A 19,974-nucleotide genomic window follows, 5' to 3' on the forward strand; every position below is an offset into this window, starting at 1 on the left:
AATAAGTCCTTGATATTATTTGGAGCAAGGCCATTTAATATATAAAGTTAAGCCTACTGCAACATTTCAGTGTTGCTTGTGTGTAAATGCACCACCAGCACCGTTTTGATATTTAAATGCATTTTGCTGAGATACTTACCTAAGATAAGTTCTGGAGCTCATTTGTGGTTGTTGAGACTCTGGAAATTTGAACAAGCATCCTTCTAATCTGAAATCCACTTCATTACACTTCACACTTTTGCCAAAATCCTCATGTGCACACATTCACATGTATTCTCCTGCAAACTGAACTTGTTTGTTTGCGTCAGGATCCATTCTGCAGTGGTTATTACAGCACCTCAAGCATTTAGTGAGCTGAAAGGATCATTGGGCAAAGACCTTCTGCCAAAATCGAATCCCCAGCCTGGCTAGTTATAGTCATTGATTGGGATCATTTGGCTCCAGCATTGACCCGAGTGTGATAGTGTTATCGCTCGTTTTTTGCGATGCCGGCGATGATGGTTATCTTTATGGCACAAGCTGTCACCACCTTGAGCAATAAATGCAGAAAGCATAGCAAATCAATACAGTCAACGATCCAATGGACAAGCAATGAGGGCCAAGACACACACACACACACACACACACACACACACACACACACACACACACACACACACAGACACACACACACTTTCTCAGGCCGCAGATGTGTGTTTAGGGGTGACAGGGCCAGCAAATAGTCTATTTGTCCAGCAAACAAGAGAGTGTCATCACAGGTCCTCAGGGAAATGTCAAGATGCAGGCGAGCTAACGTCCTCCCTGCAGGGGAATGCTAGCCCGCTAACAGCCTGTGGCTTAACAGCCTATTGGAAATCCATCCTCATTTATCACACTGCTAGCATTAGCATGGATAGTTGCCCTCATCCATCCATTATTGTTTAGCAAATGTTAGCGTGGCTAGTTCTCCCCCGCCTTCATTGTCTGACTTTTATTTAGTGTTAGCTGAACTCTTGCTCTTTTTCCCCTCGTGTTTCTTCATAGGTCTTGAATATTCTTTATTTTACACTGCGCTTTAACTGTGAGAAGAGGTTTAGCGCATTGATTCATGGCTTCCTACTCAAACACAAAGGATTATTTGTTCTGCATGGACATGTATGCCCATGCCTTCTCGAAGCACTTCCCAAATGGTTCAACTAGTCAAAACAGATAAAAGTTAGCTGTTGCTAAAGGCTGCTGCATCCACAAGCCTCCACACAGAGCCCAGAACACTCTGAAATGAAAAAATCTACAAAGGTTTATGAGCATAATAAGAGAAAATAAACCACACAGTGCATAGCTAGAGGAGGAAGCTTTTTTATTTACTTGAGTTTAGAAGAGCAAAGATTGAGTAAATTGATGATAATTATTCTAATTCCACCACCCTCTTCAATCAGGAGACACCGGGCAGCCCACTGGGACCCCAGCCGACCATGAGCACCCCTCTGGACGACCACGAGCGCCGAATCTCCCACTCCCTGTATGGTGGCCTGGAGGGTCTTGATGACAACCTGATGCCACGACAAGGCATGATGCCACGCACAATAGGTAAGAGTGACATGTCTTTTGATGTAACTTATTCCTTTTTGGCCCGTTGCGCTCCTCCACTTGATGTTTCCTCGCTGGTTGAGGTTGATGTTTATTTTAAGGTCTATCTCAGTCCGATGCCATGCTATGTTCCTATGCTAAGACTGGGATTGGTGCTGGGTGTTAGATGGTGAATATCAGTAAAGATTCCCATCAGTTATACAAACACTATAAGAATAGTACTATGTCACAGAAAACAGAAAAATAGGACACGTCTCAGAATAAACGTGGAACTTTTACAACATTTCTCTTCTGCTAGTCTGTGTTTTCCTGGTAGATTCTATTATCTACCCTTCCAGGTTTTGTCAGCACAGAATATAGGCTAACTGTGTCATCTGGTCTCACTTCCTGTCAAGAGCTCAGTGGCTTTTAATGTCTTGGAAAATGTCAGGGAGAGAGAGAGAAAGACAGAGATGGAAAAATGTCCCCTCAGACAGTTTGTTTCCGCAGATCCCCCATGCGAGTGATTGATTCTCTGTCTGGCTGTGTTTGTTTTACGTGTTCTCTGAGAGTGTAGATGTACATGTGTGTGTTAGTTTGCATATTTATGAGTCTCGAGTTTCTAGATGACCTATCTGTCATTGCTCAATCCAGCTCTGAGGCGGTTTGGAAGCGATTGCGTGTGGGACAGAGTGCACGAGATTAGCAAGCATATTTGTATCTGTGTGTGTTAGAGAGCTTTGTACGCATCTGTGCAGGATTGCATGTGTGTGTAGCGCTTGAATGATTGATGGACGGGTGGTGAAGTTACCAAATCTCAAAGAAAGGCTTCTGTATGCCAGATAGTGTAACTGCTCAGTGTGCCTGTGTTAAATTAAGGGTTGGTGTACATCGTGTCCTCTGCAGTTGTTTCATCTCTTTGCATTTGTCAAAATACCAACATAAATACTTTGAAATCTTCTTCTGCTGAATTTTTGGAAGTCAGTCCAGAAATAGAGGGGCACAAAATACATTAAATGTAAATTAATTAAGCAGAGGAAGAGTTGCTTCTCCAACTTTTAATCTGTTTTTTAAATGAGCTGCTCCCAACTCCACCTCATTAATCAATGCAACATAATGTGAGAGTGTGAACTCTGTTTTCCTTTCATGCAAATTGCCTGACATTGCCACTGTTGTTAGTGTTAACAAAAAAAAAAAAAAGGTCTGAGTGACAGAGGAAGTGTTGATAGGTGAAGTTCCAGCACGCCGCCACGGCGGCTGCGTTCACCCATGCTTAACAAACAACGGCTTCTAATGAGCGTTCAGGGTCGGGGTGAAAGCACAAGGTAGATGTACAGGAGGTACAGCGGTTGTCTGCTCAACGGTGACAAAGAAGATCATTGTCACATGACGCGACCAAGGAAGCTGATCTCTGCAGGTCCACTGCTTTTACAAATGTTGATCCAAGTGCTGGATAAAGCCGGTAAATACATAAAACATGGTGCCACCATCAACATATGCAGACATTTAGTGCCTTAAAGCTGGAGAATAAAACTGAAGATGGATTTGCAGGAAAGAAGAAGAGTGTTCAGTTTAGAAACAGCACAGACACATTTACTCTTCCAGAACCTTAAAGCAAGAAACAGCCAAAAAAAAACCAAAAAAAAAACATGAAAGGTCTTGAGGTTCGAAAAGGGCACATAAGAGCTTAAGAGGCCTAAAATATATACTGCAACTGAGGGACAGCTCCATAATTCAGGACTGTATTACTAAATAACACCTTAAAATCAGTGTAAACACTACTGGAGGTTATTTTTTCATCCTTCAAGCCAGTGGACAGAATAGTTCCAGAGTAACTCTTGCTTCAGCATTCTGGGCATTTTTGCAGAAGAAGACAGGTGAGTAGAAAGGTCAAAATCAGCCTCAGGTTACAAGAAATCTGAAAAGAGGGAATTTAGGTAATGTGTTAAAGAAGAAGAGTACATAAAATGTAGTTTAGCAAGTCGGTGAGGAGAAGAGGAAAGGAGAAAAGGAAGTAAGTGAAGGTATGATGTAAAGGTAAATAGATCAAATACAAAGCTATTATTGGTATGTGTACCTCTGCCCTCAATCTTCTCTTAAATAAGATTAAATATTGTTCAAAACACGGAGCAGTATATAGTCATCGACCGTATTAAGAACAGGGAGGATTATACTAAAGATGTCAATTCACCTCAGCGCTGACGTAGTGTTTAGTGACATCCATCCCTCGTCTTCTGAGGATTATCAACAAAAAAAAAAAAGTGTGTGCCTCCTGACTCATCAAAGACCAGTGCCTGCGGCTTTTTTTCATCCTGTTGCATGTGTGTTTCTTGTGTTTTCACTTCAAACTGTCGGAGCTAAGCAGAGAAATTAAGACGTCAGAGTGGCCAGACTGAGCTGCTTCTCCCAATATTTCACCCCTGTCTCGACAGGATGGGACACCAGAGCCCTCAGAGGTTGGCCTGTGGAGGGACGCGCACTATATAATTACTAACTATCACAGACACATGAGACATTTCCCTGCTTATTAAACACTTAATCTGCCCAGTGGAGTATTTTTTTTTTTTCCCTGACCACCAAAGGCAGAATTTCATCCCCAATTTGTCATGTCAAATATTTTGGACCATTCTCCTCCGTGTGGTCTCTGAATCACTCAGAATCAAGTTGGGTTATAAAACTTGGTCCATTTTCCATGTTGACCTAGAGATATCAAAGCAGTATGTTTTTTTTCTGTTTTTTTTTTCCAGAACATCACTCTGTGGTTTTGTGTCAAAGTGAGATTGGAGAGGTAGGCAAAGGATTAAGGCTTTATTTGAACTGTCGTTTAATTTGTCAGTGTGGGCTAAGCACAGAGGATAAAGGCCAGCAGGCCCCGGGGTTTAAGCTGGTAGACTCTGCCTGAAGCTGTCCTCAGCTTGCTGCTTTAAGTTCACTTTTCAAACGTGTTTTTACATTAACAGCCGAAGATTCATTCTTAAATGACTTCACCAGCTGAAAAATGAGACGCCTACCTACATATTACAAGTTGTTCATGTGAAAGAAAGAAGTGAAAGGGAATTATTATTTGCCAGCGATAAACTGGAAGTGTCTGTTACATGCACTCCATATCTGCTTGTTCCTGCAGTTCAGTTTATCTTCTTCCAGTGTATTTAATGGTAATTTAACATCTAAAATGGTGCTTATGAGCACTAAAGCATTACATTAGCAAATGATTATGGACATGTTTGCGTGATTTTCTTCATTCTTCTGTGGTTCAGGAGGTAGAGCAGGTCGCCCACGAATTGGATGGCCGGTGGTTCGATTCCCAGCTCCTCCTGTCTGCATTTCAAAGTGTCCTTGGGCAAGACACTGAACTCCAAATTGCCCCAGTGTGTGTGTGTGCGTGTGTATGGTATAAAATAGCTGTTTGAGTGTGTATGTGAATGGGTGAATGTGGCTTCCATTGTAAAGTGCTTTGAGTGGTCGATAAGACTAGAAAAGCTCTGTATGCAGTCCATTCACTATTTTCATATTGACAGTAAATTTAATAGTTTTCACAACTTTAAATCTTGATTTGAATTTAACTTGTCGTTCCGCACAAATCACAAAAGCATTATAAATGAGATTTAATAGAACGCATGACATATTTTTCACTGCAGCATGTTCCTGTGGATTACCCAGAGATGCCACAGCCAAAGTTTTTTAAAATGTTATTTTTTGATGTACTGAGGATATTTAAAATGCATAACAATGAAAACCAAAACTATCTGCACCACCAGATACTAGAACAGAAACTAATTAAAACTAACACAAACAAAAAATAATAAAACTGGGGATTTTATATCTGTAATGCGGCAGAATCAAGCGTTTGGCAGGTGCGACCAAAGCTTGGGGCAGTGTTTGTGTTTTATAATGAGAGACCAGCTGAATGGTTTGTACCTTTTAACTGCTGTGGTCTCGAGCTGAAATTACCGTTAGATGAATGCACAAGCTAATTTGCCGTTTCCGCATACAATACTTTCCTGTGCTTTGACATAAATGTGGAGAATCACAAACAGCGGCTGTGTCAGGACTGGTTTGAGTTGTGTGGAACAGTCTGGATGAAGCAGACGCCCGACTCTCAGCTGCTGCACTGCTGCTGTTCAGAACTGTAGAAGGCTGTAGGTGCACTTGGCAGCGCCCAGATGTGAACGTGGGTGAATACGAAGCAGAGCTTTGCGTGCTCAGCAAACCTCCCTTGAATAAATAAAATTGTGTGTGTGTGTGTGTGGGAAAGAGAGTGCTGAAGGGGGGGGGGGTCTCAAACACTTGCTTGGAATAAGTCTGTTCTCTGTTGTCATGAAGGGGAGGGTGCCACGAAACATAAATCATGCATTAGGCTTTCTTAGAAAACAACATCATTCCCATTCAGAACATATCAGCTTGCGTTTTGGCCCGTGCACGCTCTTAGATCACTCGCTGGCGTTGTGCACTCTGAAGATGCCAGGGATAAGAAAGCGACTTAATTATTCCTCCAGGCCAATAGCTTTCAAGGCCCAGCACCCATGGCAATAACCTCCTTACTAATTATGCAAATAGACCGAGACAAGACAAAATGAAAAGAGGAAGAAAAAGAAAAAAAAAACTCCTGCGTCTTTCTCCCCATGTTATTCTCACCTCTTGCTATCTCCATTTTCATCTAGGAAATCTTTTCACTCCCCCCCACCACTCACTTTTTCTTCCCTCCTGGCCATTCTGTGCACCCTCCCTTTGCCCTCAAGTATTCAGTAGTTTTACACAAAAAGCATCTAATAATAGCCTCTCCCAGAGCATCTCAAATGAAATGCCACCTATTGTTCCACCGTTGCTCCGTCAGAAATTATTACAGCCGCTGGGAAAGATAATGTGTGTTTATTGGTTTGATTCTCAGGTGATGCTGGCTGTGCGCTCCGTCCACATGGCAGTGCTATTGTTGCTGGCGGATGGCTGCCCTTGGGTGCTGGCACTAAGACAAAGAGGCTTTTTTTTTCCCTCCTCCTTTTACCAGGCTAGTGAGTTGACAGATTCATTGGTTTTCTACTCAGTAGCTGCCAGTTGATTGTACTGCAGTGATTCAAACTGTGACATTGATGGGATTCTCAGTGTCGCGCATTGGACTGCTTAGGGAAATGGGATTAAGTGGTTCTGTGAGTGCACATGTGCGTGTGTGTGTGTGTGTGTGTGTGTGTGGTCTGAGAGGGAGAAGTGGCCACGCTGTGCTCACCCGGACTCCCAAATTCACATTGAATAACAAATGCACACAGCAGGACGGGCACACACACATACACACTCTGAAACTATTGCAACAGTTGTAGTTAATGTAGTGAAGGTCTGACGGTGTCAAGGGCATGCACTCACACACTTTTGTCGATGCAGTCCAACTCACTCATAGTGTGTGTTGGAGGGTGAATGCTCCTTTTATAAACATGCAGACACATTCTGAGATACTTGTATATGTATTTCTATATGACCAATAATTGATGAGGACGCAAAAGTAGAGCACAGACTCAGGGGAGCAAATTGAACTGGATTTCTTATGGCAGCGCGGTGAATCCATGATGGAGGAAACCAGGCTGGCGAGTTGACTAAGAGACAGGCAGACGGGCGGTGAGTGGCTGAATGGAGACCCTGTTAGTGAGGAATGGCAGGACTGGAAATGAGCAGCAGGCAGGCAGGAGCAGTGTGACCCTGAGGCACAGGGAAATAGAGGATAGCCTGAACCAAAAAAAAAAAAAACTAGAGTACACTAGAAAGCAAAAACGTAATACCAGACTGGCAGACTGCACGATCTGGCAAAGAGTGAGTGGAGAAGCGGGGTTTAAGTACTGCAGGGCTGATGAGATGATGAGGAGCAGGTGCATTGGCTGAAGCAAGCAGGAGGAGGGGTCGAGCGGAGCAGGTGAGGAGCAGGAAGGAACACCGCGCCTAGAGAGACACACACACACACACACACAGAGTAGAGATAGAGACAGGAAACACAAAGAAGAGGGGACAACACTCGCAGCTTTGACCAGGACCATGACAGAATGTCACTGTGTTTTTTTCTCTTCTTTTTTTTTTTCTCAATGATCAGAAACCAGTAAAGCACCAATAATGCATATACGTGATACTTTTACCCTACACTGTTCCATCTGCTGAAGAGTGCCGCTATGTAGAAGATGTACTGTAAGCCTTTATATATGTATTGTTAGATTAGAATCCCTACTTTTTGGCCTTTGTGGTCAGAATAAATTATCCAGGCACAATCCATGGAAGAATTTACCCCAGCAACCTTTATATAATGTCTCATAATTCTGTCCCTCTTCGTTCAAAGCAGTTTGTTCAACAGTCCAATGAATCCCTAAAAGCTTTTCTTCTGTAACTTCTTCATATTTAAGGAAAGTTAACAGTAACCGATGACTTTCTAAACTGGCTTTACACACACATAACACACACACAGCCTCACAGTTTGACATCACCCGGCCTCCCCTTTTTTTCTCCCCTCCATTCATCTCCATTTACATCAGGTCATTCACCCACACTGGCTGGAAGCAGCAGCACCCACCAGCACATTGATTCCCTCGGCGCTCGGTTATGAGAAACAAACAGCAGGCCTGGCTTAGACCTCCAGGTCTCTGGCTTTAAAGCCCAAACGCTTTCTAAAGACAAACTTCTCCCTGAGCTCAATACACAAGGCTTTTATGAAGCATTGAAACTACTCTTCTTCTGACACTGAAGAGCCCCCACCACCACCACCCCACCAACCCACTGCTCCCAATTTCAAAATACAGATTAAAGACAAAGTCATGCGCTGCATATCAATGGGGGTTTTTAAGCCTTGCTTTTCAGAGGCAGGAAAAGGGGACTATTTTATGTTTTTTTTTTTGCCTCAGCACAGAGAAGTTTTTATCTTTATTTGTGAGGTCACAGCTTGAATTAATCATAGTGTTTTGACATAGGAACACCATTGTGGCTGCTGCCAAATTCCACTTGGTATAAGCTGATTAGCCAGGAGCAGTTTCACTCCGCTTTTAGACTTCAAAATATGTTTTGTGTTTTAAAAAGTTACCCTGTTTTTCTTTTTTCTTTTTTAATTTTGGAAACTTGTTCTTCGGTAGTTGGCCCATTAAACAGTTAGAGCGGCAGTCTCACCCCTTGATGCAGCAGTTGCCTGTTGTCACAAATAAATTCATTCCTGAGGGTGTTGTGCAGAAGCTGAGTAACGAACCAGCTTTTTGTTGAGCTTTTACAAGTGTTTTTTTTGTTTTTTTTATGCTATTATTTTTCTGATATTTTCCTTGGAGCTGATAGAAATAAGAGTTGTTTTGCCAGACCACATATTGTAATCATCTAAATCAAATCCTGCAGGTTTGGAAATCACACGCTGCTGAGTTTGTCCACTTGCAGGGGCGCCTCAGTGGCTCACCCGGTAGAGCATGTGACACATAGGCTCAGTCCTAACTGCAGCGGCCATGGGCTCCAGTCCGACCCGCGGCCCTTTTGCTGCATGTCATCCCCTCTCTTTCTCTCCCTGACCTTCCTGTCTATCTCTCGCTGTCCTATCAGAATAAAGGCCAAAAAGACATAGTTTCTCCCCTTGCACGAGAGGCTGGAGATCACATGTCCCTCAAATGGAATGTAAATATAACTTATAATCACATGTGCATGGTTCTCGATCAGCAGCAAAACACACTGGTGTGTCAGTGTGGCTCCTTATGACAAAACTGTCAATGACTCATAATTTGTAATGTACACATCACACAGCGTTTGACAGTGATGGTGGCCCTTTTTGCAGAGTCACCAGCAGCTGCGAAGTGATTCATCAGTGATACCCATATTTATTGTCATCATCATTTCCTCTTAGATACTGTTGAAATGTAGTAAATAATTATCAATCGTGTTTTTTTATTTGTAAAACCATGAGAAACAAACAAAGAAGTTTCGACCAACTGTTGGTTTTATGTGGACTGTATATATACAGTGAATATAAAAAGTCTACACACCCCTGTTCAAATGCCAGGTTTTCGTGATGTAAAAAAATGACAGCAAGACATATAATTTCACAACTTTTTCCACCTTTAATGTGACCTATAACCTGTACAATGCAATTGAAAAACAAACTGAAACCTTTAAAGGGGAAAAATATAAAATAAAAAACTTAAAAGAACGTGGTTGCATAAATATGCACACCCTTAAACTAATACTTTGTTGGAGCACCTTTGGCTTTTATTACAACACTCAGTGTTTTTGGGCAGGAGCCTATCAGCATGGCACATCTTGATATGGCAATATTTGCCCACTCTTCTTTGCAAAACCGCTCCAAATCTGACAGATTGCGAGGGCATCTCCTGTGCACAGCCCTCTTCAGATCACCCCACAGATGTTCGATGGGATTCAGGTCTGGACTCTGGCTGGGCCATTCAAATGCCTCAATCTCATTCCGGTGAAGCCATTCTTTGGTTGATTTAGATGTGTGCTTTGGGTCATTGTCGTGCTGAAAGATGAAGTTCCTCTTCATCTTCAGCTTTCTAACAGAAGGCCGAAGGTTTTGTGCCAACACTGACTGGTATTTGGAACTGTTCATAATTCCCTTCACCCTGACTAAGGCCCCAGTTCCAGCTGAAGAAAAACAGCCCCAAAGCATGATGCTGCCACCACCATACTGTAGGTATGGTGTTCTTTTGGTGATGAGCAGTCTTGTTTTTGCGCCAAATATACCTTTTGGAATTATGTCCAAAAAGTTCAACCTTGGTTTCATCAGACCATAACACATTTTCGCACATGCGTTTGGGAGATTTCAGATGTCTTTTTTCAAAATGAATGTTTTTCTTTGTAAGATAAGGCTTCTGTCTTGCCACCCTACCCCATAGCCCAGACATATGAAGAAGACAGGAGATTGTTGTCACATGTACTACACAGCCAGTACTTGCCAGAAATTCCTGCAGCTCCTTCAGTGTTGCTGTCGGCCTCTTAGCAGCCTCCCTGACCAGTTTTCTTCTCGTCTTATCATCAATTTTGGAAGGACGTCCTGTTCTTGGTAATGTCACTGTTGTGCCATATTTTCTCCACTTGATGATGACGGACTTCACTGTGTTCCATGGTATATTTAATTCCTTGGAAATTCTTTTGTAGCCTTCACCTGACTGATATCTTTGAATAATGAGATCCCTCTGATGCTTTGGAAGCTCTCTGCGGACCATGGTTTGTGCTGGAAGATGTGGCTACAAAAATGTCAGGAAAAGCCTACTAGAACAGCTGAACTTTATTTGGGGTTGATCAGAGGCACTTTATTTGGTGACAGGTGTGTGCTGACTCCAATTTAATATGCGTTTGAATGTAATTGGTTAAATCTGAACACAGCCACATCCCCAGTTATAAAAGGGTGTGCACACTTATGCAACCACATTATCTCAGTTGTTTATTTTTACTTTACCTCCCTGAAAGATTTCTGTTTGTTTTCAATTGCGTTGTACAGGTTATAAGTCACATTAAAGGTGGAAAATGTTGTGAAATTATTTATCTTGATGTAATTTTTTTACATGACAAAAACCTGGCATTTGAACAGGGGTGTGTAGACTTTTTATATCCACTGTATATATATATATATATATGGACAGAGGAATGGCACCACTGTACTGTAGGAAGAGCAAGTAATGGAAGCTACTGTGTATTGGTCCTTTGCCTCTTGTATGATGGAAGTCTGACTTGATTTTTGAAGCACCAACAACAAGAACTTGACATTAATATCTGTGTGGTCAGTCATGAGAGCGAGGGCGCGCACAGTCTATGTTAAACAAAAAATCCTCCCGTCTCCTCCAGGTAACTATCAGCTCTCTCCGACCGTCAACATGCCGCAGAACGACACTGTGATCATAGAGGACGACCGGCCGCCGCTCCTCCCGCCACACCTCTCCGACCAGTCGTCGTCCAGTTCCCATGACGACGTGGGCTTCACCGCTGACATGACGCCACAGTGGGCCAAAGAGCTGCCCACTCAGAATGACAGGTAGGCGCAACTGAAGTCTTCCCCTTCAGCCCGTCAGGCGAAGACGGTGAAGTGTTGCATGGTGAATACATTTAATGTTATATATATTTCACTTCTAAAACCTTGACATTTGCACAAGGTGTGTGTGTGTGTGTGTGTGTGTGTGTGTGTGTGTGTGTGTGTGTGTGTGTGTGTTCGTGTGTTCGTGTGTTCGTGTGTTCGTGTGTTCGTGTGTTCGTGTTCTCTCTCCCTTGATTGCCCTCTGATTGTAAGCAGCCCTCACTGAGTCGGGCCCCCGCTCAGGCTGATGTGGAGGAGCCCTGTTCTGACACAGTGCTGATGAGGACCTGTCTCGTTATTCACTGCATGTTTGCATGTCAGTCTCAGGCAGTCCAGCAAATGACTGTACACGTGCAGAGCTGCAACTAGCAATAATCAAATAATCAGATTATTCTTCATTATTTTTCAGATTGTTTTCAGTCAGTAGATCATTTAGTTTCTCAGGAAGTTCCCTCTGAAATAATTTAGTGAGAGGCAAGAGATTTTAAATTAGGGCCAAAGTGTTGGGAATGCTCTGTATCTGTGTGCTGATGTCACTGTCACTCTGCGTCTCTTCATGTCTTTCTGCCTGTGTTTGGGCCTGATTTGTCATTTGCTCCTCCTCCCTTTCTCTCTCTTTCCACAATCTCCTTTTAATTTCATCATTTTTCCGTCTCTTTCCTTCCCCTGATTGTTCTTTTTATCTTTATTTATCTTGTTATCTTGCTCCATTATTCTGTTCTCTTGTGTTTAACTCTCCTCCCTTATCTCTTGCTCTTGTCTGTCTCACACTCTTTTTCTTCAAGACCAAATTTTTTTATTTTTTGGCTTTTTTCCACTTTGTCAGTCTTACTTTAGTTTTTTTTTTTTCTTTCACTGTCTCTTATTATTTCTCTGACATCTTCACACCTTCCTTTACTTTCTACTATCTAAAACTCTCACATTCTCCTTTTTGTCAGCCTCACGTTCTCTCTCCTCTCAGTTCGACTCTTTTTTTTTAATCTTTCAGTTTTTTCTCCTCTGTGCTTTCTTCCCAGCTCCCTTTGTTCTTTCTTGGCTCCTTTCTCATCGCCACGACCCTCCCTTTTCTAATTTCTTCCTCTTTTTCCAGCTCTCCTAATTCTCTCTTAGATTTCTCTCCATCTCTTGTTCGCCTTCTTTTTTCCTTCTTTGAATCCCATGAATTCAAAGAAGAGAGGCTCTTTGAACTTCTTTGAACCTTTTTCACTGTTGATCCTCATTCAGCTCTGTCTCCAAGCCACTTTCTTTACTTTTTTTTCTTCTTCCACCTGTAGTACCTCTTTTATTTATTTTATTTCATTTGTCATATCTTATATAAAAGATGCTGGAAATGCTTTTGAATATGGAATTGTTTTTTAAGGCTCACCTGCTATTGTCTTTCCTGTTAGTGCTGTGACACTTTAATATCCCTGTGTGACATCAATATCTTTTCTAATATCCCCGTCTTTCACACCCTCCCTCCAGCTCCCTGGGTCAAGATGAAAACAATCCAGACATCGCCTTCCAGAGGGAAGGTTTTGGACGTCAGAGCATGTCGGAGAAACGTACCAAGCAGTTTGGAGACGCCTCTCAGCTCGAGATCATCAAAACACGCAAGTCCAAGAGCATGGATCTAGGTACAACGTTCCTCCAGGAAGTTATTCAAATACATTTTAACGTATTTGATATAGAAACGTTTATTATTATATCCTCCAGTATAGAAGCGGAGAATCAGCATATTTGGCCAGATTGGTTTTATGCATCAGTTACACACCAAACATCATCACCTGGAACACTCTAAATTAAACCTGTTTAACGCCACTGCTTGTTAACAGGTAGAACTTTATTGTCATTTTCATGTCATGCAGGATTCACAATAGTCAGTTCAGGACTTGTTAATACCATTTAGATCCAAGTTGTAATCACAACTGGGAGAGTCTGTTTTTCTGAAAGCTCCTAAATATCCTGTTTGTTGCACTGATGTACCTGAAAAAAACAAAGAGGGCATGGAGACGTATTCGCCAATGTAATGCGTATAGGCTGATGCTACACAATGGAATATCCATATCAGGTACAGGAAGTTAGGATGTTATGTCCTTCAGGTTCTTTATCTTTCCTTCCCCAGCTGATTTCCCCCTTGGTGACATTTATGACACATTTCCTGTCAATTCCATGACTTTGAAGATGCCGTTTAAAAGTGTGTACATACATATACATACAGTATTTCCTGAGGCATGTACACACAGTAAACCCAGAATCGCAAAACCTCCAAGCCAAGTGGTAAAATTCCCTTCTTCTTCTTCCTCCTCTTCTTCCTCCTCTTCTTCCCCAACAAACTGAATATGAGATTGTGTTGGGTTAACTGCATTAAGAAGCTTCTATAAGAGTCATTTGATAAACTCAGTGCACCTAAGCTACTTTAAAGTCTGTGAAACCTTGAAGACCTTGAGCACATAGCCCTGCATGTTTAAAAAAAGAAAAAGAAAGAAAAAGTGTCTTATATTTAAATGTATTCCCACCCCTTGCCTCTTTGTATGAAAACAGACTCTGCATCTCTCGCCAAAGTCAAGAACTTCATTATGTTGATTCACCTTGAAATGGCTTCAAACAGTCGCTGATTGCTTTGGCTGCAACAGTCTCTCTGCTCGCACTCTCTATAATCATATCTAATCTTCCTGACCAGATTGCCGCTCTGTACCGTGTTGATATCACAACAAGTCTGATTGCTATCCTCAAACCCTCTTTTCATTTCCCTTCACCCCTCCTCCCCACTCGCACCTCCTTGTCTCGCATGGCGTCCGATCCTAATTGAGATGAAGCCGTTTGTGATTTTTTTTTTTTTTTTTGCAGCACTACCTGGATGTTGCATGTGGGAATGTCATGAGCACTAACTGAAACCCCAAATGTTTGTATCCCCCCTCTCCCCCTCTTTCCTCCCCCCCTTCCTTTAACAGTAGCCGATGAGATTAACCTCACCCCTCGTCCCGAGAGCAACACAGGTAAGGACCGGTGCACTAAAAGGTGGAAAGGAAAACTTAATTTCGCCATCATCACCATCAGTTTTTGTTCTCAGGGTGCATTTCTAATGCCTGGCACTGAGGGGTATAAGTGGTATTTGATTAATATGTCAAATCGCCATGGATCTGACTTATTCGAAATGTAAATGACCGTTTTGTTATGTTATACAATGTGATTTTTTATATTTTAAAATATCAAAGCCAAAAATTCAAATAATGTCCCCATAGCTCACATGGCTCAATTCAGTATAATGTACTTTTCCATCAGTAATATAATAGAGTCTGCTACTGAGTCTCTTTTTAACAGAAATACTGTTTTTTTGAGAGCTTATGAAAGGCTTTTAATTTGAAATCTGTGTGTGAAGTCTAGATTTTCTTTGACAGTGAATTAACAGTGACTGAGAAAAATGTAACACCACTTGGAATAAATAAGTTAATGGAAAGTTAAAAAGGGAAACTAAAAGTGGCAGAGTGGTAACTCGGTTGTACTGAATCAATTCGTGGAAATGTACATTATAATTGATTTACCAAGGTGGCGGGTGCCGCTGACGTGGATTAGCTTGGCATGTTCGTTAACAGATGTGAAATTTACAATGGAATTAATCTGGAAAACGTCCTGTTGAACTGGCTGATCCTTTGTGTCTAGTACCTGTCCAGTTAATCGAATGTATTGTAGTTTCATCAAATTGGTTTTAAAGGTTCCATGTTATATAATGTAATATTTCTCATTTATATGTGTTGTTTGATTATAAAGCAGGTCTAGGTTCTATATTAACACTGTGAAAGTATCAAATCCTCAGTCCGCAGAGAAATGCACACAGCCTTTATTCAGACACTGAGCCTTAAAACCAGCCGTCAGGACTTCTGAAACTTTGTGATGTCCCAAAAAAGCAGTCACTGCCCTCAGCCATACCCCAAGCCCCGCCCACCTGGACCCACCATCCAACCTTGCAGAATTTGGTTTCTCTGAGTGTTTACCTGAAATCTGCTTTATTTTTGTGAGATCACTCTGAAAACAGTCAGTCAATCGAAGAGAGGTTCAGGGCATCCTCTCTTCTGATTGGCTCACCAACCTGTTGTTACTAGAAGCCTGAGAGATGGGATGTAAAATTACATTGGGATGGCTTTTGGTGCTTAAAACCACAAATATATTTTCTTATGGATCAACAGTTTAAATAAAACACAGGAAAAGTGTAAAATATGGGACCTTTAAAACAGATGTAGAAAAGAAACTTTTCCTAACTACATTTCATGAACATAGTCATTGAGTTCTCTTTGTCAAAACCAACTTATGCCCCTCTGTCCAAAGTTCCACATATCATCTCAGATCTACCTTCACTGTCCATGTTTTCTTCATTTATTCTTTGCATAATACGGATTGTTATTTATTTATTTGATGTCACATAATTAAACCTTTTTGGGAAGCATTTTTTAAACTGTGGAGTAGGGGCAGATTTTAGTGCCAAGAACTATAAATGAACCTCAACCTGCCTCTAGTGGCTTTGCAGAGCGGATCGATTCATAACTGGTGCAGGACATGACACAAATTGTACAGGAACAACAGTGACAGGCACTAAATTGCACATATTGATCTGCAAATATAAATTCAGCAGATTTTTCTTTCAGCAGATTTATCCACCGCTCTGCTCTTTATGCATCGGTGCAGTGCTCCCTGTGCTGGGTGTTTTGCTCACTCCTTGACAAGACAAATTTGTCAGTCTGCAGAGTGAAGACTCGCAGTCCTCGCCGCAGTTTGAGGTCGCTGCTGAACACGGTTGTGAAAGCAGTCGGGTGACTACAGATTTGATTTTCTCCCTTTTTACCTCAGATGCAGCCGTAGCACTAATTGTTTTGTGCGTGTGTCAGGAGTGTGTGAGTGTGTGTGTGTAAGAAGAGATGGAGAGTAGAGAAAGCACTCTGTCCTTGGTTAAGGCAGGGAGCTGACAGAGAGTCATCCGTCACTGTCAAGTCTTGTGTATTTTCACTGTCGCCTCGGCTAAATAAAAGGCCTGCCTCTGAAATCAGCGGCTCGGACAAAAGGACGGATCCCGTTGAAGGAAGACGTGTAGAGAAGGAGAAGGAGAAAGAGATGAGAGGGTTGGAGTGTGAGATGGAAGCTCTCTGGGGGCAGTTTGTGGTTACTTGTAGGTATGGCTGTGAACTCTCCCTCAGTAATAAAGACAGAGAAGCACAGAGAAAGTGTGAAAAGAGGATCGAAACTTGTTTTGTAGAATAGCACAAATGGATCCTTGGATCAGTATTTAATGCTTTTGTCGAAACCTTTGAACGGTGTGTAGGAAACGGTGAGATGGAGAGGAGATTGTTTCCAACTTTCTGTCATGTTTCGATAACGTCAGTCAGCAAGGATCAGATTTTGTATGTTGCATATTTTATAAGGTGTGTCTGCCAAATGATAGCAGTAGATGAGTCGGGTGTTTCATTGCATAATGATTACAACTTGAATATATTAACAACTTAGCGTGTCATAGTCTCTTAAAATCCTCCATAAAACCGTTACAAACTATCTATATGAGAAATGTGAAGGTCTAGTTAAGTTTAGACCGGGAAGACTGTCTGGTTTAACTTAAGGAAAGATCCAAATATGATTAAGACATAACATTGTTGGTAGGAGATGGGATGCAAGTCATGATCTCTCATGTTAAAGTTTTGAACTATGATTGAACATCCCATTATATGATATTTGAATTCGGAAAGTAAAGACAAACGCAAACTGTTCCCAGAGTGTTGTCTTGAATTGTCTTGAGTTGTGTAAACATCAGTCAAACAGCTCAAATGGATTTAGTTTATTAAGACAAAAAACAAAGAGAAAACCTGTTTGGTATGTCGTTTTGTACTTAAAACAGTTAATCAAGTAGCAAAGTTCTTGATTCATTTTCTGTCAGTCAATAACTGTGGAGAGTTGACATGGCTGTATCCGTGACTCAGTGGTTACGCTAGCAGTATCTGTTGTACAAAACTTCCTTTCCATACAACTCATGTCTTAGAGGGAACTAGTGTTTTTGCAGTTCATACTGGTCTCCAATTAAAGTCATTAAAGACCTTCAATGCCCTCATTAGATAACATAAAAATGTGCTAGTGATGTGAGAGCACTTGTTTCTGGTGGTAATCACATTCGCCTTCACTGCGAATCAAAGAATGTTTAATTAAGCACAATTGTCTGGTCTGAATTGCAGTGATCTGCCTTTTCATTGATATTCTGAAAGCGTGTCACTACACTGGCAGATTTTCAGGGCACACATACTGATTCAAAGTATTTTAGGTGGATATTTAGTGTGGACTTCGTGAGGATATTCAATTTAATACTGTTGCTGTTCCCCGAATGTTCTGAGCTAATAGATTTCACCCTGTTTTTTTTTTAAAGTGTCCAGTGTTTATTTTCTCTCTGTGGGCCCCTGGTGTCATTTTACCAATGTTTTTAAAAAAAAAATTGTATTCTCCACTAAGTTTAGATCATCCATGATCCATGGTCCATTTACCGAAGCCAAAACATAGCCATCCTGCTTAAACTTAAGACCGGGACAGCTCTGACAGATGGGATATAGTCGCCATCGTCTCCTGATCTGTGATTGGCTGAGAGTTTTTATTGACACAAGCCGCTGCCACATGTTGGGACTCGGACACTTCAGTGATGGAGGACAATGCTGGACTGTTGTCTGTGTGCAGAACTTCATTCAGATTATGTCCACATGAATCCCTGTGAGAAACTGTCCTGTGAGTGATCCCTGGGAAGTTCACCCAACGGATCCATTTATGTTCATTTTTTGGAAGTAAGGAATAAAATTAAATGGAATTAATTATTTAAATTTTGTAAAGCAGGATTCAGTTTTATTGTGTTGTGGATTAGTGCTGCACAGTAGGTGGGGAGTGGCACTTAAACTGTCAAGCAGCAAAGTTGTGAGAAATGATCCAATCAGGAAACCATCGCAACACTGAGCAATAGAGATTTTTAGAAAAAACAAAGATGAAAAGTTTGGTAAACTGGATTCTGTAAATGAAAACATCGGTAAGCATCCAGGTCCCATGTGGGCTTTAGCTTTCAGTCACCATTTAGATCTCACATTATCCGAGTATTGACACAGCCTGGGCCAATATGATAATTCGATAAAAGCCAGGTAGCCAGACACTAAATTATTGTGTCATCCTGTTTTTTTTTTTGTTTTTTTTTTTATTTGCAGACGCACAACTTTGGACCAACCAGCTTCAGTTAATGTCCTTTCTCATTACATAGTGAACTGTATAGAGACGACAGAGGCAGTGCAATCAAATGATACTGAATTAATACCCCTGCTGTTGCCAGTTCCAGCGGTGTCCGGTGTCAACGCCAATCTGACCTCTGCTTGTTCCAGCTGCTCTGATGATTGCTCTGTATTTGTTATTGTAAGGCTGTCAGAGCTTAACTTTGCAGGATAACGTTTATCTGCAGATGAGTATGAGTGTCACTCTGTCCAAACACGCTGACACAGATTACTCAGAGCTGACTGACTAGTTGCCAGGTTTGAAATAATCCATTTAGTTTGTTGTTAACTTTCTGTCAGATGCATTGCACTGATTATTTGCAATTTAGTCCATTTTTAAAGATGGGCGCACTTTCATTTGATTCACTCTCTGTGGCCAGGTGAGCCTGACTGAGCACAACAAGAAACCTCATCCCCAGGTTATTTGAAAATAAGGTGTTTTTCATGTTTGCGGCTAAATGCCATTTGTCAGGTCTCCAACACAATGTAAATTATCCTCTTTTTTTTTTTTTTTTTTTTAAGACTGCCACTGAGGCCTGACTGCAGTGAATGGCGCTGGGCAAAGCTTTTAAATAAAGTGGGTGTGCAGCGTGAAAAGCCTATCAGCCCGACTCTCAGTGAGACGTTAAGGGGACAGGACAGACTGATGAGAATGAATGGGAGGCAGCCTACCCGCTCGCTTGTTCGATCTGCATGTATTCAGTTTTCCATTTTAGTTTTTTTGTTTCTTGGTTTTTTTTCCCTGTCTTTATTCTTTTCTTTTCTTTTCTTTTTCTTTTTTTTTTCACTTTTTGTCAGTCTTACTATAAACAAGGAGCTTGGCAAAAAGAAAAACTCTTCTCCTGACTTGCTGTTTTAGAATATATATGCAGCTTTGGCAGGGAAGTACATTATGTTTAGAATAATAATTGAAATCACAAAAATCAGCCAGTACAGTAAACAAAGAGGGCCTTAAGCCCAGTGGCTCCTCCTGGAGTAAATCTTCAAAAATGGGTCATAAATATATCGTTTGATTTAACTCTTTTTCTATATTAACTAGCTATCGTACCTTTTAGCTAACATTACTTGGAGAGGAGTAAAGATTGAATTTCTTGGGGACTACTTTCAGATGCGAATTAATACACATTTGCCCCAGTTAGTATTTATGTATGCTTT

The 19,974-nt window shown here is 41.4% G+C and overlaps 1 protein-coding gene across 11 annotated transcripts in view; it reads left to right on the forward strand.

The window, feature by feature from the left end:
• Positions 1-19,974, forward strand: part of pard3ab (par-3 family cell polarity regulator alpha, b) — a 243,006-nt gene that overhangs the window by 145,047 nt on the left and 77,985 nt on the right. For 7 of the 11 annotated variants that reach the window (XM_023424526.2, XM_087178803.1, XM_087178807.1 and 4 more), the window contains 4 exons: positions 1,416-1,566; positions 11,341-11,527; positions 13,031-13,182; positions 14,500-14,544. In XM_023424526.2, the coding sequence (XP_023280294.1) occupies positions 1,416-1,566; positions 11,341-11,527; positions 13,031-13,182; positions 14,500-14,544 (535 nt within the window). The remainder of the gene's footprint in view (positions 1-1,415; positions 1,567-11,340; positions 11,528-13,030; positions 13,183-14,499; positions 14,545-19,974) is intronic. The other 4 variants (XM_087178806.1, XM_087178812.1, XM_087178810.1 and 1 more) reach the window with 1 other exon arrangement.

The sequence above is a fragment of the Seriola lalandi genome, unplaced genomic scaffold (assembly GCF_002814215.2).
Source record: "Seriola lalandi dorsalis isolate HSWRI2012SDOR001 ecotype SW California unplaced genomic scaffold, Sedor1 jcf7180002054736, whole genome shotgun sequence".
In the NCBI taxonomy this organism is placed as follows: Eukaryota; Metazoa; Chordata; class Actinopteri; order Carangiformes; family Carangidae; genus Seriola; species Seriola lalandi.